General features: G+C 35.8%; 2 protein-coding genes across 2 annotated transcripts in view; both read left to right on the top strand.

Annotated features, from left to right (window-relative positions):
• The window catches only part of LOC131928032 (multiple epidermal growth factor-like domains protein 10), a 13,624-nt gene extending 12,481 nt beyond the window's left edge, over positions 1–1,143 (top strand). The window contains exons 11-12 of the mRNA XM_059283929.1: positions 147–245; positions 948–1,143. Coding sequence (XP_059139912.1) covers positions 147–245; positions 948–1,012 — 164 coding nt within the window. The 3' untranslated portion in view covers positions 1,013–1,143. The remainder of the gene's footprint in view (positions 1–146; positions 246–947) is intronic.
• Positions 1,144–7,247: 6,104 nt separating this feature from the next.
• On the top strand, positions 7,248–14,616 carry LOC131928027 (uncharacterized). The gene is made up of 6 exons (XM_059283919.1): positions 7,248–7,346; positions 7,960–8,103; positions 8,278–8,480; positions 13,505–13,591; positions 14,116–14,208; positions 14,426–14,616. The coding sequence occupies exons 2-6, from the start codon at positions 7,978–7,980 to the stop codon at positions 14,568–14,570; spliced, it is 654 nt and encodes a 217-aa protein (XP_059139902.1). The 5' UTR covers positions 7,248–7,346; positions 7,960–7,977; the 3' UTR covers positions 14,571–14,616.
• The last annotated feature ends 325 nt before the right edge of the window (positions 14,617–14,941 follow it).

Below are 14,941 nucleotides of genomic sequence, written 5' to 3'. Positions count from 1 at the left end.
GTAGATTTGCTGTCCAGCTATCGATCCAAATCTTCCCGAGAATTCGGACTCGAGACTTTTCGGTTTTTCATGAACTTTACCGACCCGACCTTGCCAAACCATATAAAATATTAAAAATATATTTACATTTTGGAACTATATTCCAGTCTGCCGTAAAGGAACGTGGGGTATTAACTGTAACAACGTATGCGACCAGCATTGTCCAAAGGGCATCTGTGATCGTATTAGCGGCGCATGTATTCAAGGTAAATAAAATGTAAAGGTGTATATGACACACGCATTTATAATTTAGAAGTTACACGTTTCAAAAGTTTCATTTCTTAACAGTAAGTGTCTCAAAAGTATCGTTTCTCTAATGTACCATGTCTGAATGGTTCAAAAGTATCGTTTCTCTGATGCACCATGTCTGAATGGTTCAAACGTATCGAGTCTCTAACGTACCATGCCTGAATGGTTCAAAATTATCGTTTCTCTAATGCACCATGTCTGAATGGTTCAAAAGTATCGTTTTTCTAATGCACCATGTCTGAATGGTTCAAAAGTATCGAGTCTCTAACCAGAGGCGTAGCGATGGGGGGGGGGGGGGGGCGGGTGGTGCGGACCGCACCGGGTGACACCATTTAGGGGGGTAACACCAAGGCAAAAAATAGCAAAATATATAGAGAAGGGGGGGGAGGGTGCAAATCGAAAGTTTGAGGGGGGAGGGGTGCAAATCGAAAATTTGAAAGTTTGTCACCGAGAAGGGTTTCTACGCCTCTGGGGGATGACGCCATTACGTGCCGCACCGGGTGACACCCGACCTCGCTACGCCACTGTCTCTAACGTACCATGCCTGAATGGTTAAAAATTACTTGTGCAAGAAACCGACAGCGACTCTTTGATAGCGACAACAACAAAATATTTCGTGGCAACAGTAAATTTATTCGTGAATTCTGTTTCTTTCACAGGGGCTGATATCAAGAAAGAGCTGTTGGATATGCTGATGACCGTAATGCTACTAGAACAATTATAGGAACAACTTATAACAAGCAACAGCAACCATTAGAACAACAACCATGAAAAGCAGCAACAACAACTACAACCAACAACAATTATGAAAAGCAGCAACAACAACTACAACCAACAACAAACATGAAAAGCAGCAACAACCATTTCTAGTTGTATATGGTGAAATAAATTCACGATAAAAAATGTTTTGAATATTTTTGCAGAAAGTGAAAATGCGAGTTTATTTAATCTAATCTTTGAACAAAAATAGCATTGTGCGTGCAGAGGATGTGAAGAATGCATTGGGGTTCTGTGTATTTAAAAACAATGTATTCACAAATTGTAGCAAAAGTGTATAAATTGTCTGACTAAGAGCTCTTCTAACTACAAATGTAATAGGTCACATGTAGAACGAACGACCATTTGTATATCTTGCAACATTGTAGTACGATTTATCGTGTTTGCCAAACGTGTAGGATTATAGCACTATTAACTACAAATGCAGTAAAGTAACTACAATGCAGTAAAGTAGCTACAAATGCAGTAAGGTCACTACAAATGCAGTAAAGAGATCTTTTAGGTTTAAACTAGACTAGACAAAACTAGACTAGACCAAACTAAGCTAGACTAGACAAAACTAGACTAGAATATACAAAACTAGACTAGACCAAAATAAACTAGACTAGACCACACTAGACTAACAAGAACATACTTGATCTGACTACAGTAGACCCAATGGCGTAGCGAGGTCGGGTGTAACCCGGTGCGGCATTTATTGGTGTCACTCCCCCGCCCCCCCCCCCCCCCCCCCCCCCAGAGGCGTAGCGACTCTTCCCGGGGACAAACTTTCAATTCGCGATTTGCACCCCCCCCCCCCTCAAACTTTCGATTTGCACCTCTACCCCCCTCAATTTTTTCTCTATATATATATTACTATTTTTTACCTTGGTGTACCCCCCCCCTAAATGGTGTCACCCGAAGTGGACCGACCCCCCCCCCCCTCGCTACGCCTCTGAATAGACCAGACTATCTAATTAACAATAATCCGTTGTATCATAAACATGCATGTATAAAAGGGTTTATATGGGGAAGGAGGGGAAGGCGTAGTCTTAAAAGTGTCGGGTCAGCTAGGTAGGATAAAATACGTGTGGCAAGCTCAAAGCTCGATAGTTCGAAGCGTGGAAGGCGACACAGATCGCAAATGATCGGAAATTTAGATTTAATTAAGATTTTCAGTATTTCACACTACATCTTTCTCCTCCACATCCGATTATTACATCTGTAGAATTAACTAACCATGTGACCATCTTTGTATTGTACAAATGTAGCGGTAATCTCTACTACACTCTGGCTGGTCTTAAAGTGTCTTTTCACATACGGGTAATAAAGAATTTACTTATTTGGATATATTGTTCCAGATCACCCATGTATACGGGTTATTGGCTAAACAAGCAAAAAAAAAACTTTTATACCCCTCACGTGGGATGTATAGCGTACTGGGTTGGAATGTAGGAAGGGTGGTTGGGTGGTTTTGGTTTGGATTGTTCATTGGTATGTAGCTTGGATTGGTTCATGGTGTTGGATGGGTTGGGTATCGGTGTATTATTTCACCTTCTCTTATTGTCTCCCCTTATTACCTTTTAGTATCTCATTTTGTAAAAATAATATTCATCCAGTAACGCGTTTTGCGCAGTTTCATTAGTAGATAACTTGGTTGTTGCATTGCTGTAAAGGGGGGTGGAAGCAGGCGTTGTAACTGAAATTGCAATATTATTAACAGAAAGTGATATTTCAACGCCAAGGGTTCGGATCCCGTTGGTTTCTGACTGCTTGTCTTTACTTGGACTATTTTCTGTACCTTGTCTACCCTTGGCGTTGAAATATCACTTTCTGTTAATATTGCTTGTTGCATTGCTACGTGTCTACATTTGTTAAATCAGCCTTCCTGAACTTATATATGACAATAATGTGGTCGGATAGCTAAGGAGATAACTATATATATATAAGATATCTTGAGCATGAAAAATATGCAATCATAGTTTTAATTGTTTTTTTAATAAATAAATATAGACAATTTAAAATTAAACTTGGTTCGACTTCCTGCCCCTCCCTTTCCCGCTCCTTAGGTCTATGATTTTCTCTCTCTCACACACACACACACACACATACACACACTACTGAAATTTCACCAATGGAAATAGAATAAATGTTTGCCAATTTTTCATGCTCTTGTTTGTGTATTGTTTTTCACCAATCGCGTTTTTAGTAACTACTAGACTACCAGTTATCATTAGATAACTGTGGGTTTCTGGGGTTATCCATAAATGACATCACCTCTGTCACTTATCATCACAAAAAAACCAGATTCACATTCAAAAGATGTTTTTGTCTTTTAAAAACACCGATTTCGACTGAGCATGGGTCTGATCACACAATCAATTCATATGCTGAGGTCACAAAAACAGGTAAACTCTACTTCACCTGCCCAGTGTCTCCCCAACTCAGACACGATTTTATCTTTTAAAACACCGATTTTGGCTGAGCATGGGTCTGATCACACTATCCATTCATATGCTGACGTCACAGGTGAACTACACCTTCCCAACTCTACTTCACCTGCCGAGTGTCCAGCAAAGTCTCCATGCAACATGTTTTTATCGTTTAAAAAAAGATTCCGGCCAAGCATGACTCTGACCACTCTATCCCTTCATATGCTGAGGACAAAGAAACTCTTTTCCACTTGCCCTGTATCCCGCCAAGTTCCGATTGGCAACTTGATCATTCACATCTAAAAAAAAAATGAAAAAAAAAAAACGTTAACATGATGCGGCTCGAACCCGTGCCATCCGCATGATAACCTAATACACTAACATCTTAGCAATCTAGGTCGAGGGATCAAGTACGGATTTACTTATATATTTTACTTTTATTCTGCGTAAGAAACTTCATTTACGCGAATAGGCCCGAGTGCCTAGTATTATTTCAAATTAAATTTTATCCCAAACTTAGCCAATCCCATAGCTGAACAAACAAAGATCAATAGAAAATAATAAACGCCTGAAATAGTTTAGTATACAGATTCTAGAGTTTTGAATTGGCTTTAAGTCTAGATCTTGATGTAGAATTTACGTTAAGTCTAGTTTTTGCCGTAGATCTAACTCTAGGTAAATCCCATGTATTCTTGAATTAGATAGTCATTGAAGCTAAAAGAAATGTTTTATATCAAATATCTAAGGACTAACAAAGTTTAATTAAGAAATACAATAATTTAGTATGGTTTTATAAAAGTTTTTTTAACTATTCAATTTTGGTTTGACCTAGATTCTAGATTTTAGATCTAGAAAGATTGACTTTCCATTCCTCCGACAGCTGATATTTAGATCTACAGCAATTTATTTTATATTCAAATTTGAACTTTTGAAAATTGATAATAGTGTTGGAACCTGATAAAATAGCAAACGGACGTATCGTTAAAGCTATAGCCGACAGAAAATTTGCTTTATAGCGCGTTAAACGTTTGAATGGGCACCAAAATCTTTGATGGAAGCCACCATTATTGTTATAACAAGTAAATAAATTATGTGACGTCACTATAAGTAAAGTCATTGCTCTGAACTTTTTATAACTAATGTGGTTAATCTACCAATGAATATATATCAATAAATTAATTAATGTCTTTAAATTTATTTGTGAGAAACAGTTTGGTTAAAACAGAAAATTGTTCTCTATCTAATTACGTGTTGTACAGCTCTACGCATAGTGCAGATTCTCTCCTGTAACCAAACAGACACACACAAAAAAATAATAAAACATGTAAACAAACTTGAGTTTTAGTAGTAGATAGAACTAAGGACACAGTTATAATGGATGTTAGAATTAAATTGAGGTAAAAATGAAAAGGTAAAGAGCACTTAAAATTTCCAAAAGGGGTTAACGAACAATAGATAAAATAATGTTTTTTCATATACATTTATTCATCCAGATCATAGATGGTGGACGTGCTCCAGATAACTGAAAGAAACCCTGACCCAACCTCTTCACCAATCGCCCACACCCCCACCCCCACCCCCACTCCGCATAACCATCCTCACTGTTCATTAGGTGTACTAGTCAACAAGGTATAGAATGTAGGATTTGACAATACTCGCCGCTCAATTCTGTTTTCTCATTATCACAACTTTTTGCATACAATGGTGTTAACCAGACACTATGAAATTGTATAAATGAAATGCTTATTCTTATCTCAAAGTTATGACTGATTTAATATTCAAACTAATTAGTAATTCGGAAATCCATTAACACCCTTCGTTTTATTGTTATTCTGGGATGTGGAATGCATGTAACAGATTTTGTGTTGTGTTCTTAATTAAATTCCTGCCCTTTGTGAAGTATATCCTCGTGGATTTATCAATAGGAATAAAATTAGACATGGAGGATAATCTAGACCAAAATAAAACACATATTCTCATAATCACACATGCAGAAAAAACTATAATTCTCGACTTATTTTTACGAAAAAAAGACTCAAAATAGACCCTAAGTATAGTTTAAACAACCTAATCGGAAAGATGCGCAAAGGAAAACTGCGCAATGAAAAATGCGCACAAAAAAAACCGCAAGGGCATTTTTGTTTTCTTAAATTGTACATTTATAGGGCTGGTAAGTAGGTCACCAACCAGCTTTATGGCTCATGCAGGTTTTATTGAGCCGTAGAGCTGGTTGGTGACCCTCCCTATAAACATTAACAGAGAGTTACCACATGTAAAGTGTTGCATAATAAAAAGATATTTTAACGAAATATGACTAAATCAAAATGTAGTAGTATAATTAGTTTGTATTTGTGCATATTTCTGTTTTCGCAGTTTTCCGATTGCTCATATTTTCTGGGAAACCTCGCACAAATATCTAATTTAACATTAAACTTAACGTAAAAACTTATCAAAGTTTAAACATCGACATCTATTCAACCAAATTTAACGTAGCAAATCTTGTAAAGATAAACACACCATGACATTAAGTAGGGAGAAGGACATATCACCAGTCACTATCAATGTTTCACTCCCCCTGAATAATTTTCACACACTCCCTCTCCGACCAAACATTCCAGAAAGACATTACCACCATGTCGATTAATAACTAACCCTCAACCAAATAGGCATAGGTTTAGGGATAATGTTATGTTTAGGGTTCTGAGTTTGGGTTAGGGTTATTTTAGCTTAGTGGCGGAACAACCAGCAAGGTTTTAAGCATATAACGTTTCTTGGATTAGATGACCTTTGAAATCATTCACTGACTTTAGTTGTAATACAACAAGAAACTCAGAAAGGAAAAAAAAAACTTCCAGTACTGATATAAAACACCTTTTAAAACAAAAACTTAAAAGCTCTATTGCTTGTGCCAAGGTTATGAGCCGAACAAAAAGAAACAAAGCCGATACGAAATACGCAATATCCTATAGTTATTGACTCTTGAAGAAAATTTAGGTTACTCTAAATAAGCACAGTATTGTCTTAGGGCAAAGGCTTTTTTTATAACCACATTGACCAGGCCCTTCATTGTAACAGCGTGGGGTCGGCGTGGTCGAGTCGGTGAAGCTCATGTTTGCTTAACCGAAAAGTCTCGAGTTCGAACATTCGGGCAGATGAGGCTCGTTAGCTGAGGACATCCATTCTTCTAGGAGAGACAACTCCAAAATCAAACAACTGCTCAGAGGCGTAGCGACCCTTCCCGGCGCCCGGGGACAAACTTTTCGATTTGCACCCCCTCCCTCAACCCCCCTCAAACTTTCGATTTGCATCCCCCCCCCCTCAAGATTTTGATTTGCACCCCCACCCCTCAAACTTTCAATTTGCACCCCCTCAACCTTTCAATTTATTTTTCCAACCTATTGTGGCGCCCCCTAAGGTCGGCGCCCGGGGACATATGTGACCCCCCCGCCCCCCACTCGCTACGCTACTGCAACTGCCGCCTTGAAGTTCATGTTTGAACAAAGGCTATGGAAGCAAATCCAAAAAGAAAAGCAGGTTGAAATCGGAGTCAATGAATGGCTTACAACCAGTTGACACGTTTACTTAATTGTGTTTGGAGGAGATTCCTTCCAACTCTAAAATGAAGAAGAAGAAAGAAGACGGTTACTCTAAATTGGAATAGTCTTAGAACATAGCCTTTATTTTTCCACCACATTGACTCGGCCCTTCGTGGTAACAGATGATTTTGGTCACGTGGGTTTATTGCATTTTTTTTTTCTAGATTTTTCCAAACCCTCATCACATTAACCCCAGTTGCAATCAGTAAAGCTGCACGGTGAAAAACATAACAAATACCATCAACGTAGACTTATTCAGATAACTAAAAAGAAAGTAAGTGCTACAAATGTCATTGTGATTTTATGTTAAGCATATTATTGTTGCCTAGATTTACCGTCCAACGCGTACATAGTTTTGAAATTAATTTTTTTTTTGTTGTAACCAATAAAATATAATTTTAAATCGATTTTCACATCCCTTGTAAATCAATAACCTAACCTAACCTAACCTAACCTAACCTAACCTAACCTAACCTAACCTAACCTAACCTAACCTAACCTAACCTAACCTAACCTAACCTAACCTAACCTAACCTAACCTAACCTAACCTAACCTAACCTAACCTAACCTAGCGTAACCTAACCTAACCTAACCTAACATAACCTAACCTTACCCAACATAGTTTATCCGAACCTAACCTAACCTAACCTAGTCAAGTCCAGCCTAGCCTAGGTTTATTTAGCCTAGACTATACTAGCCTCGTCTAACCTAATCATCTTTAATGTTGTCTACTATTTGACAACACATATTTTTATATCACAATTACCCACAAAGTTGACCAATATTGTATCTACTTCATTTAAACCGCGACAAAATTATCGTCAAAAGTATCGTCTTCAATGATCACATAAGCAGCTTTTGATTCCATCCTTGATTGTACCGGTAGATCTAAAAGACACCTACGATGTTATCGATTCTATACGTCTGTATACTCCCTTCTCTGACCCTGGCTGCTTACTCGAAATTTGCTGACTGGGACTTCGACCAAGATGGGCACATCTCAGAAGTCGAAATTATGTACCGTCTTTCTGTAAGTAACATGTTTACGGGTGTTAAATAATAATGAATGTATAAATCTTACATCATGCAATATTTCAACGGAAACAATTTCTATCTTTAAGTGTTCTAAACGTGAATTCATTAAAAATGAGCATAAAACAGTATTATACATATTTTTTTTTATTATTATACAATATAATTATAGATAATTACCCGGACGTCTACAATTATGGAGAAAGTTTTTTCGAAAAATTGTGAAAAGATTACCGAACTAAGGCCAAAATGTTCATCCATGTGGAGCAAGTTAGATATTATCAGTGACGACATTCTCAATATACGAGACTGGCAGTTTATTCCTCTATACAGTTATGATACAGAAGTGAAATTACATGAAAAAGATTTTAATGAGTATGTTGATTATGCATTATCTGGTATTTGTATTTGTATTTGTATTTGTATTTGTATTTGTATTTGTATTTGTATTTGTATTTGTATTTGTATTTGTATTTGTATTTGTATTTATATTTGTATTTGTATTTGTATTTGTATTTGTATTTGTATTTGTATTTGTATTTGTATTTGTATTTGTATTTGTATTTGTATTTGTATTTGTATTTGTATTTGTATTTGTATTTGTATTTGTATTTGTATTTGTATTTGTATTTGTATTTGTATTTGTATTTGTATTTGTATTTGTATTTGTATTTGTATTTGTATTTGTATTTGTATTTGTATTTGTATTTGTATTTGTATTTGTATTTGTATTTGTATTTGTATTTGTATTTGTATTTGTATTTGTATTTGTATTTGTATTTGTATTTGTATTTGTATTTGTATTTGTATTTGTATTTGTATTTGTATTTGTATTTGTATTTGTATTTGTATTTGTATTTGTATTTGTATTTGTATTTGTATTTGTATTTGTATTTGTATTTGTATTTGTATTTGTATTTGTATTTGTATTTGTATTTGTATTTGTATTTGTATTTGTATTTGTATTTGTATTTGTATTTGTATTTGTATTTGTATTTGTATTTGCATTTGCATTTGCATTTGCATTTGCATTTGCATTTCGATGGTCTCGGTCGCAAACCGTCTAACTCCGAAAATGTAAATTTTACAGGAGAGACAAAAAACGGATTATTTCCTTCTCGATCGCTCTAGTACAAATTTTTTTTAAAGATATCTCCGAAGAAACTCTCAACCGACTATACTGTAGCGTTTTAAAATGGGTTTTGTTGATATTTACAACATTATAGATGGTTTAAAAAGATAGACGGTTTGCTCGGTCTAAAATTCTCGGTGCAAACCGTCTATCTGTGCGCGCACAAACTTAGCTGTTTTGAGCCGAGAATTTCGGTCTCAGCCGCGTTCGTTCGTTTTGTCCAATGAACATGATTTAGTTATGTTTATGTTTTTAAGTTATAATTAACACTTCATAATATTTAGATTATAGTTTTGGGCTCATATTTTAATTAATTGAGTTTATTCTACATTATGGGGTCAGTTTAATTTTTAGTAGAGATGTTTTAGTATGACTTTATCGCTTTCGACTGTATTCATTATGTCTGTATTTAGCACTAGACTTGTTAACTGTTGAAGGTTGTGCTTTATTTATTACATCTTTCTATTCTCACAGTTTATTTTACTAAATCTGGTGGGTGCTGGGTTTGTTGAATGATAATAGTAAAAACAGAAACCTTATTGTCAGATATATTATGAATGAGACATAACACACTAATCACATTAATACTGACTTAATGTTTACTTATTTTACAAATATGTAACACAAAAAAATGTGATTATTTTTTAAATTTATTCTTTGAATAAACTTCACATAAAAAAAGATTAAAATGGCAACATATTTTTAAAATCAGGGAAATCATCATAAAAAGGTGTTTTTATGACTTGCTTTTAGGTGCTCAAATATGACAGCTTTTATCTTTTTTTCTGCTCTTGTACAACTTGACAGGGGTACAGATGAGATCATAATCTTACGACCCTAGCTTAGCAATTGCCAGCTATCTGCTAATTCACTTTGAAGTAGACAGTAGCATCAGGCTTGTACTGCAGTGCACGCATATCTGTCGCATGAATTATTGAAAGGTCAGACTGGTCTTTTTGAGAGCGGCTGGTCTCTTGTATGGTAAGACTGGTCTTTTTGAGAGAGGCTGGTGTCTATTGTCTGTTATGTGAGGCTAGTCTATTGTATGTTACGACTGATCTGTTGAGAAAGGCTGGTGTCTTGTATGGTAAGACTGGTGAGTTGAGAGAGGCGTGTCTATTGTAGGATAAGACTAATCTTTTGAGAGAGGCTGGTCTATTGTATGGTAAGAATGGTCTGTTGAGAGAGGCTGGTATCTTGGAGGGTAAGATTGGTCAGTTGAGAGAGACTGATATGTTGAGAGGCTGATCTGTTGAGAGAAGCTGGTATGTTGAGAGAGTCTGGTCTGTTGAGAGAGGCTGGTCTGTTGAGAGAGGCTGATCTGTTAAGAGAGGCTGGTCTGTTGAGAGAAGGTGGTATGTTGAGAGAGGCTGGTCTGTCGAGTGAGGCTGGTATGTTGAGAGAGGCTGGTCTGTCGAGAGAGGCTGATCTGTTGACAGAGGCTGGTATGTTGAGAGAGGCTGGTATGTCGAGTGAGGCTGGTATGTTGAGAGAGGCTGGTCTGTCGAGAGAGGCTGATCTGTCGAGAGAGGCTGGTCTTTTGAGAGAGGCTGGTCTGTTGAGAGAGGCTGGTCTGTTGAGAGAGACTGATATGTTGAGAGAGGCTAGTCTTTTGAGAGAGGCTAATCTATTGAAAGAGGCTGGTATGTCGAGAGGCTGGTCTGTTGAGAGAGGCTGATCTGTTAAGAGAGGCTGGTCTGTTGAGAGAAGGTGGTATGTTGAGAGAGGCTGGTCTGTCGAGTGAGGCTGGTATGTTGAGAGAGGCTGGTATGTTGAGAGAGGCTGGTCTGTTGAGTGAGGCTGGTATGTTGAGAGAGGCTGGTCTGTTGAGTGAGGCTGGTATGTTGAGAGAGGCTGGTCTGTTGAGAGAGGCTGGTCTGTTATGTGGTAATACTGGTATGTTAAGAGAGGCTGGTATGTTGAGAGAGGCTGGTCTGTCGAGTGAGGCTGGTATGTTGAGAGAGGCTGGTCTGTCGAGAGAGGCTGATCTGTCGAGAGAGGCTGGTCTGTTGAGTGAGGCTGGTATGTTGAGAGAGGCTGGTATGTTGAGAGAGGCTGGTCTGTTGAGTGAGGCTGGTATGTTGAGAGAGGCTGGTCTGTTGAGAGAGGCTGGTCTGTTATGTGGTAATACTGGTATGTTAAGAGAGGCTGGTATGTTGAGAGAGGCTGGTCTGTCGAGTGAGGCTGGTATGTTGAGAGAGGCTGGTCTGTCGAGAGAGGCTGATCTGTCGAGAGAGGCTGGTCTGTTGAGAGAGGCTGGTCTGTTGAGAGAGGCTGGTCTGTTAAGAGAGGCTGGTCTGTTGAGAGAGGCTGGTCTGTTATGTGGTAATACTGGTATGTTAAGAGAGGCTGGTCTGTTAAGAGAGGCTGGTCTGTTGAGAGAGGCTGGTCTGTCGAGAGAGGCTGATCTGTTAAGAGAGGCTGGTCTGTTGAGAGAGGCTGGTCTGTCGAGAGAGGCTGATCTGTTGAGAGAGGCTGGTATGTTGAGAGAGGCTGGTATGTCGAGAGAGACTGGTGTGTTGAGATAGGCTTGTCTGTTGAAAAATTAATCATAAAAGCATTTACTAAAGACAACTAACCATGTCGTTGAACGCCAAACATTTTGTAACCTACCATATAAACATTTCTTAACACGTATCTAAACCCTCAATCTAAAGCTAGTAGTGAATTAACAATTATTAAATTTATTGCACATTGTTGTGGAAATATAATTCGAATTATATTGTTTTGATTGATAATTAGATTCTAGAATGAAGATCTAGTTTCAAAGCATTGTGTTAGCCTAAAAAATTGTAAACAAATCAGTTTGGTTATTGACGATCTGGAAATAGGCTACATTAAACAAATACTATTTGTTTATTATTCTTTAAAATGATAAAATGTAATAGAATAGTTGAACATAATATTAATCAAATATCCTTACCTATAAGTACTGTGACTGCTGTGATGTAAATTTTGTGTGATTACGGCGTGCGACTGCGTTCCCGATCAAAAGTGTACTGACAAATATAGCGATATTCGTTTTGCGCCGAGATTTTTAGCGCTAGAAATAATAGGCGGTTTGTTCAAATGATTATATCTCAATAATCATTCTACAGATTTCTCTAATATTTTCAGGCATTATGGGGAATCATATTGGCTTTTGATTTATGTAAAAAAAAGAAAATCGAATTTTTTTGAGTTAGACGGTTTGCGACCGAGACCATCGATTTGCATTTGCATTTGCATTTGCATTTGCATTTGCATGTGCATGTGCATGTGCATGTGCATTTGCTTTTGCATTTGCATTTGCATTTGCATTTGCATTTGCATTTGCATTTGTATTTGTATTTGCATTTGTATTTGTATTTGTATTTGTATTTGTATTTGTATTTGTATTTGTATTTGTATTTGTATTTGTATTTGTATTTGTATTTGTATTTGTATTTGTATTTGTATTTGTATTTGTATTTGTATTTGTATTTGTATTTGTATTTGTATTTGTATTTGTATTTGTATTTGTATTTGTATTTGTATTTGTATTTGTATTTGTATTTGTATTTGTATTTGTATTTGTATTTGTATTTGTATTTGTATTTGTATTTGTATTTGCATTTGCATTTGCATTTGCATTTGCATTTGCATTTGCATTTGCATTTTTATTTTTATTTTTATTTTTATTTTTATTTTTATTTTTATTTTTATTTTTATTTTTATTTTTATTTGTATTTGTATTTGTATTTGTATTTGTATTTGTATTTGTATTTGTATTTGTATTTGTATTTGTATTTGTATTTGTATTTGTATTTGTATTTGTATCTGTATCTGTATTTGTATTTGTATTTGTATTTGTATTTGTATTTGTATTTGTATTTGTATTTGTATTTGTATTTGTATTTGTATTTGTATTTGTATTTGTATTTGTATTTGTATTTGTATTTGTATTTGTATTTGTATTTGTATTTGTATTTGTATTTGTATTTGTATTTGTATTTGTATTTGTATTTGTATTTGTATTTGTATTTGTATTTGTATTTGTATTTGTATTTGTATTTGTATTTGTATTTGTATTTCGTGTTCGTGTTTGTATTCGTATTAGTATTCGCATTTGCATTAGTTTTTGTATGCAAATTAACAAGCATCAAGCATGTATAAGTTCACATTGAAAATTCCCATTCAAATCATATATCTGTTCACGTAAGCCTTTGCATCCGCATGTTTACTGTTTTTTGTCTATATTTTTTTGTCTAACTATTTGAAATGAAAAGTTTTATTTTTATATATTTAGAATGGAATCGCTTGTGCGTTTTCATATAAATTCCAATTCCACTACCACTAAGAAAAAGGCTACTGCAGATATCATTCGACCACCCACGTAAATATTTAATGCTTTTAATGATATTAATTTATATGCTTGTAGTCCGTTTACACATATGTAATTAAATATTCTTTATTTATGAAAAGATTAAGTAGAACTTGATATTGCCTTCCCTTAGTTTCCAATCATTTAAAACTGAATTATCTGACCCTAATAGTCGTCACTACTCCTACCCGGCTCTACGACTGTAAACATTTGGCTTGAACCACGGCTCACCAGCCTGGTGGGGGTTGGGGTGATAGCTAAATGTCTAGAGAGCTGGGAGTAACGGCGTGCGTTTACGGGGTGTCTCGCATAGTCCCCATGAAAAGAATTATATATATATAGATATATATGAAATTTTCGGGTGGGGGGACAGTGTCAAAAGTATATATTTTCTATATAAATTTCATTTCGTTCGGGTGGGGGGGGGGAGGTAGACTTTCTTCGGGGGGACGATGCCCCCCCCCCCCCCGAAGAGATGCCTCTGCTAGTAACGCATGTGCATTCCTGCTAAATTAACAATGATAGTTCCTTTTTAGGAACTGTATCACCATGCATCAGCCGTGCACAATTCATGAATCTCAGATGTGGAAATACAACAACTTGAAATGTTGTAGATATTTAAGATGCAGGTACGACACAATTTATGCACGTATATATATATATATATATATATATATATATATATATATATATATATATATATATATATATATATATATATATATATATATTTGTATACACAATATTTGTACAGACACATACACTTACACATTTACTTACGCTTCGAATGCGTATGCATATTTCCTTTCGACTTTTGAAAATATCCTAATATTTTTTCATTTTCAGAGCATATACTTACAAACATGGAGACTACAGATGCGAGGACGATGTAAGTGATCAAGTTGTGCAATCGTGGGAGACGTTTCGGTGTTTTATTGCCAAAAGATTGTTTCAAAATTATGAAAATTTAGATTTTTGCTCACTAAACTAAATGCATGGGTCAGCGATGTTAAAATAGGACAATTAAACTGTCAATTGAAGAAAAAATATGCATTTTGTGTGTATCTGTAAGATATGTATATGTAAGACTTTACTGTAGAGTTGTTGTTTTTTTCTGTCACTTTATGATGAGTGTAAATGTATTTAATGAAAAGTTATGTCAGGTATTCTTTTTATTATATACTTAAAAAACAGTTTTGTCTCTATAAATAAATACGGTATGAGTTGCTACGGAATATATTTAGCAGCGCCGTCTAACATGGCCTTTATTGACAATAACTTAGTAGAAATGGCGTTTATTAACAACGAGATAATGGCCCTTTGAGGAAGTATACAACAAGCGCTAGGTTGATAGTGCTGTCT

This window comes from Physella acuta, unplaced genomic scaffold (genome assembly GCF_028476545.2).
Source record: "Physella acuta isolate Inbredline_101_S28 unplaced genomic scaffold, ASM2847654v3 ptg001456l, whole genome shotgun sequence".
NCBI lineage: Eukaryota > Metazoa > Mollusca > Gastropoda > Physidae > Physella > Physella acuta.
Note: the sequence above shows the minus strand (reverse complement) of the source record. Positions and strands in the feature narration are given on the sequence as shown.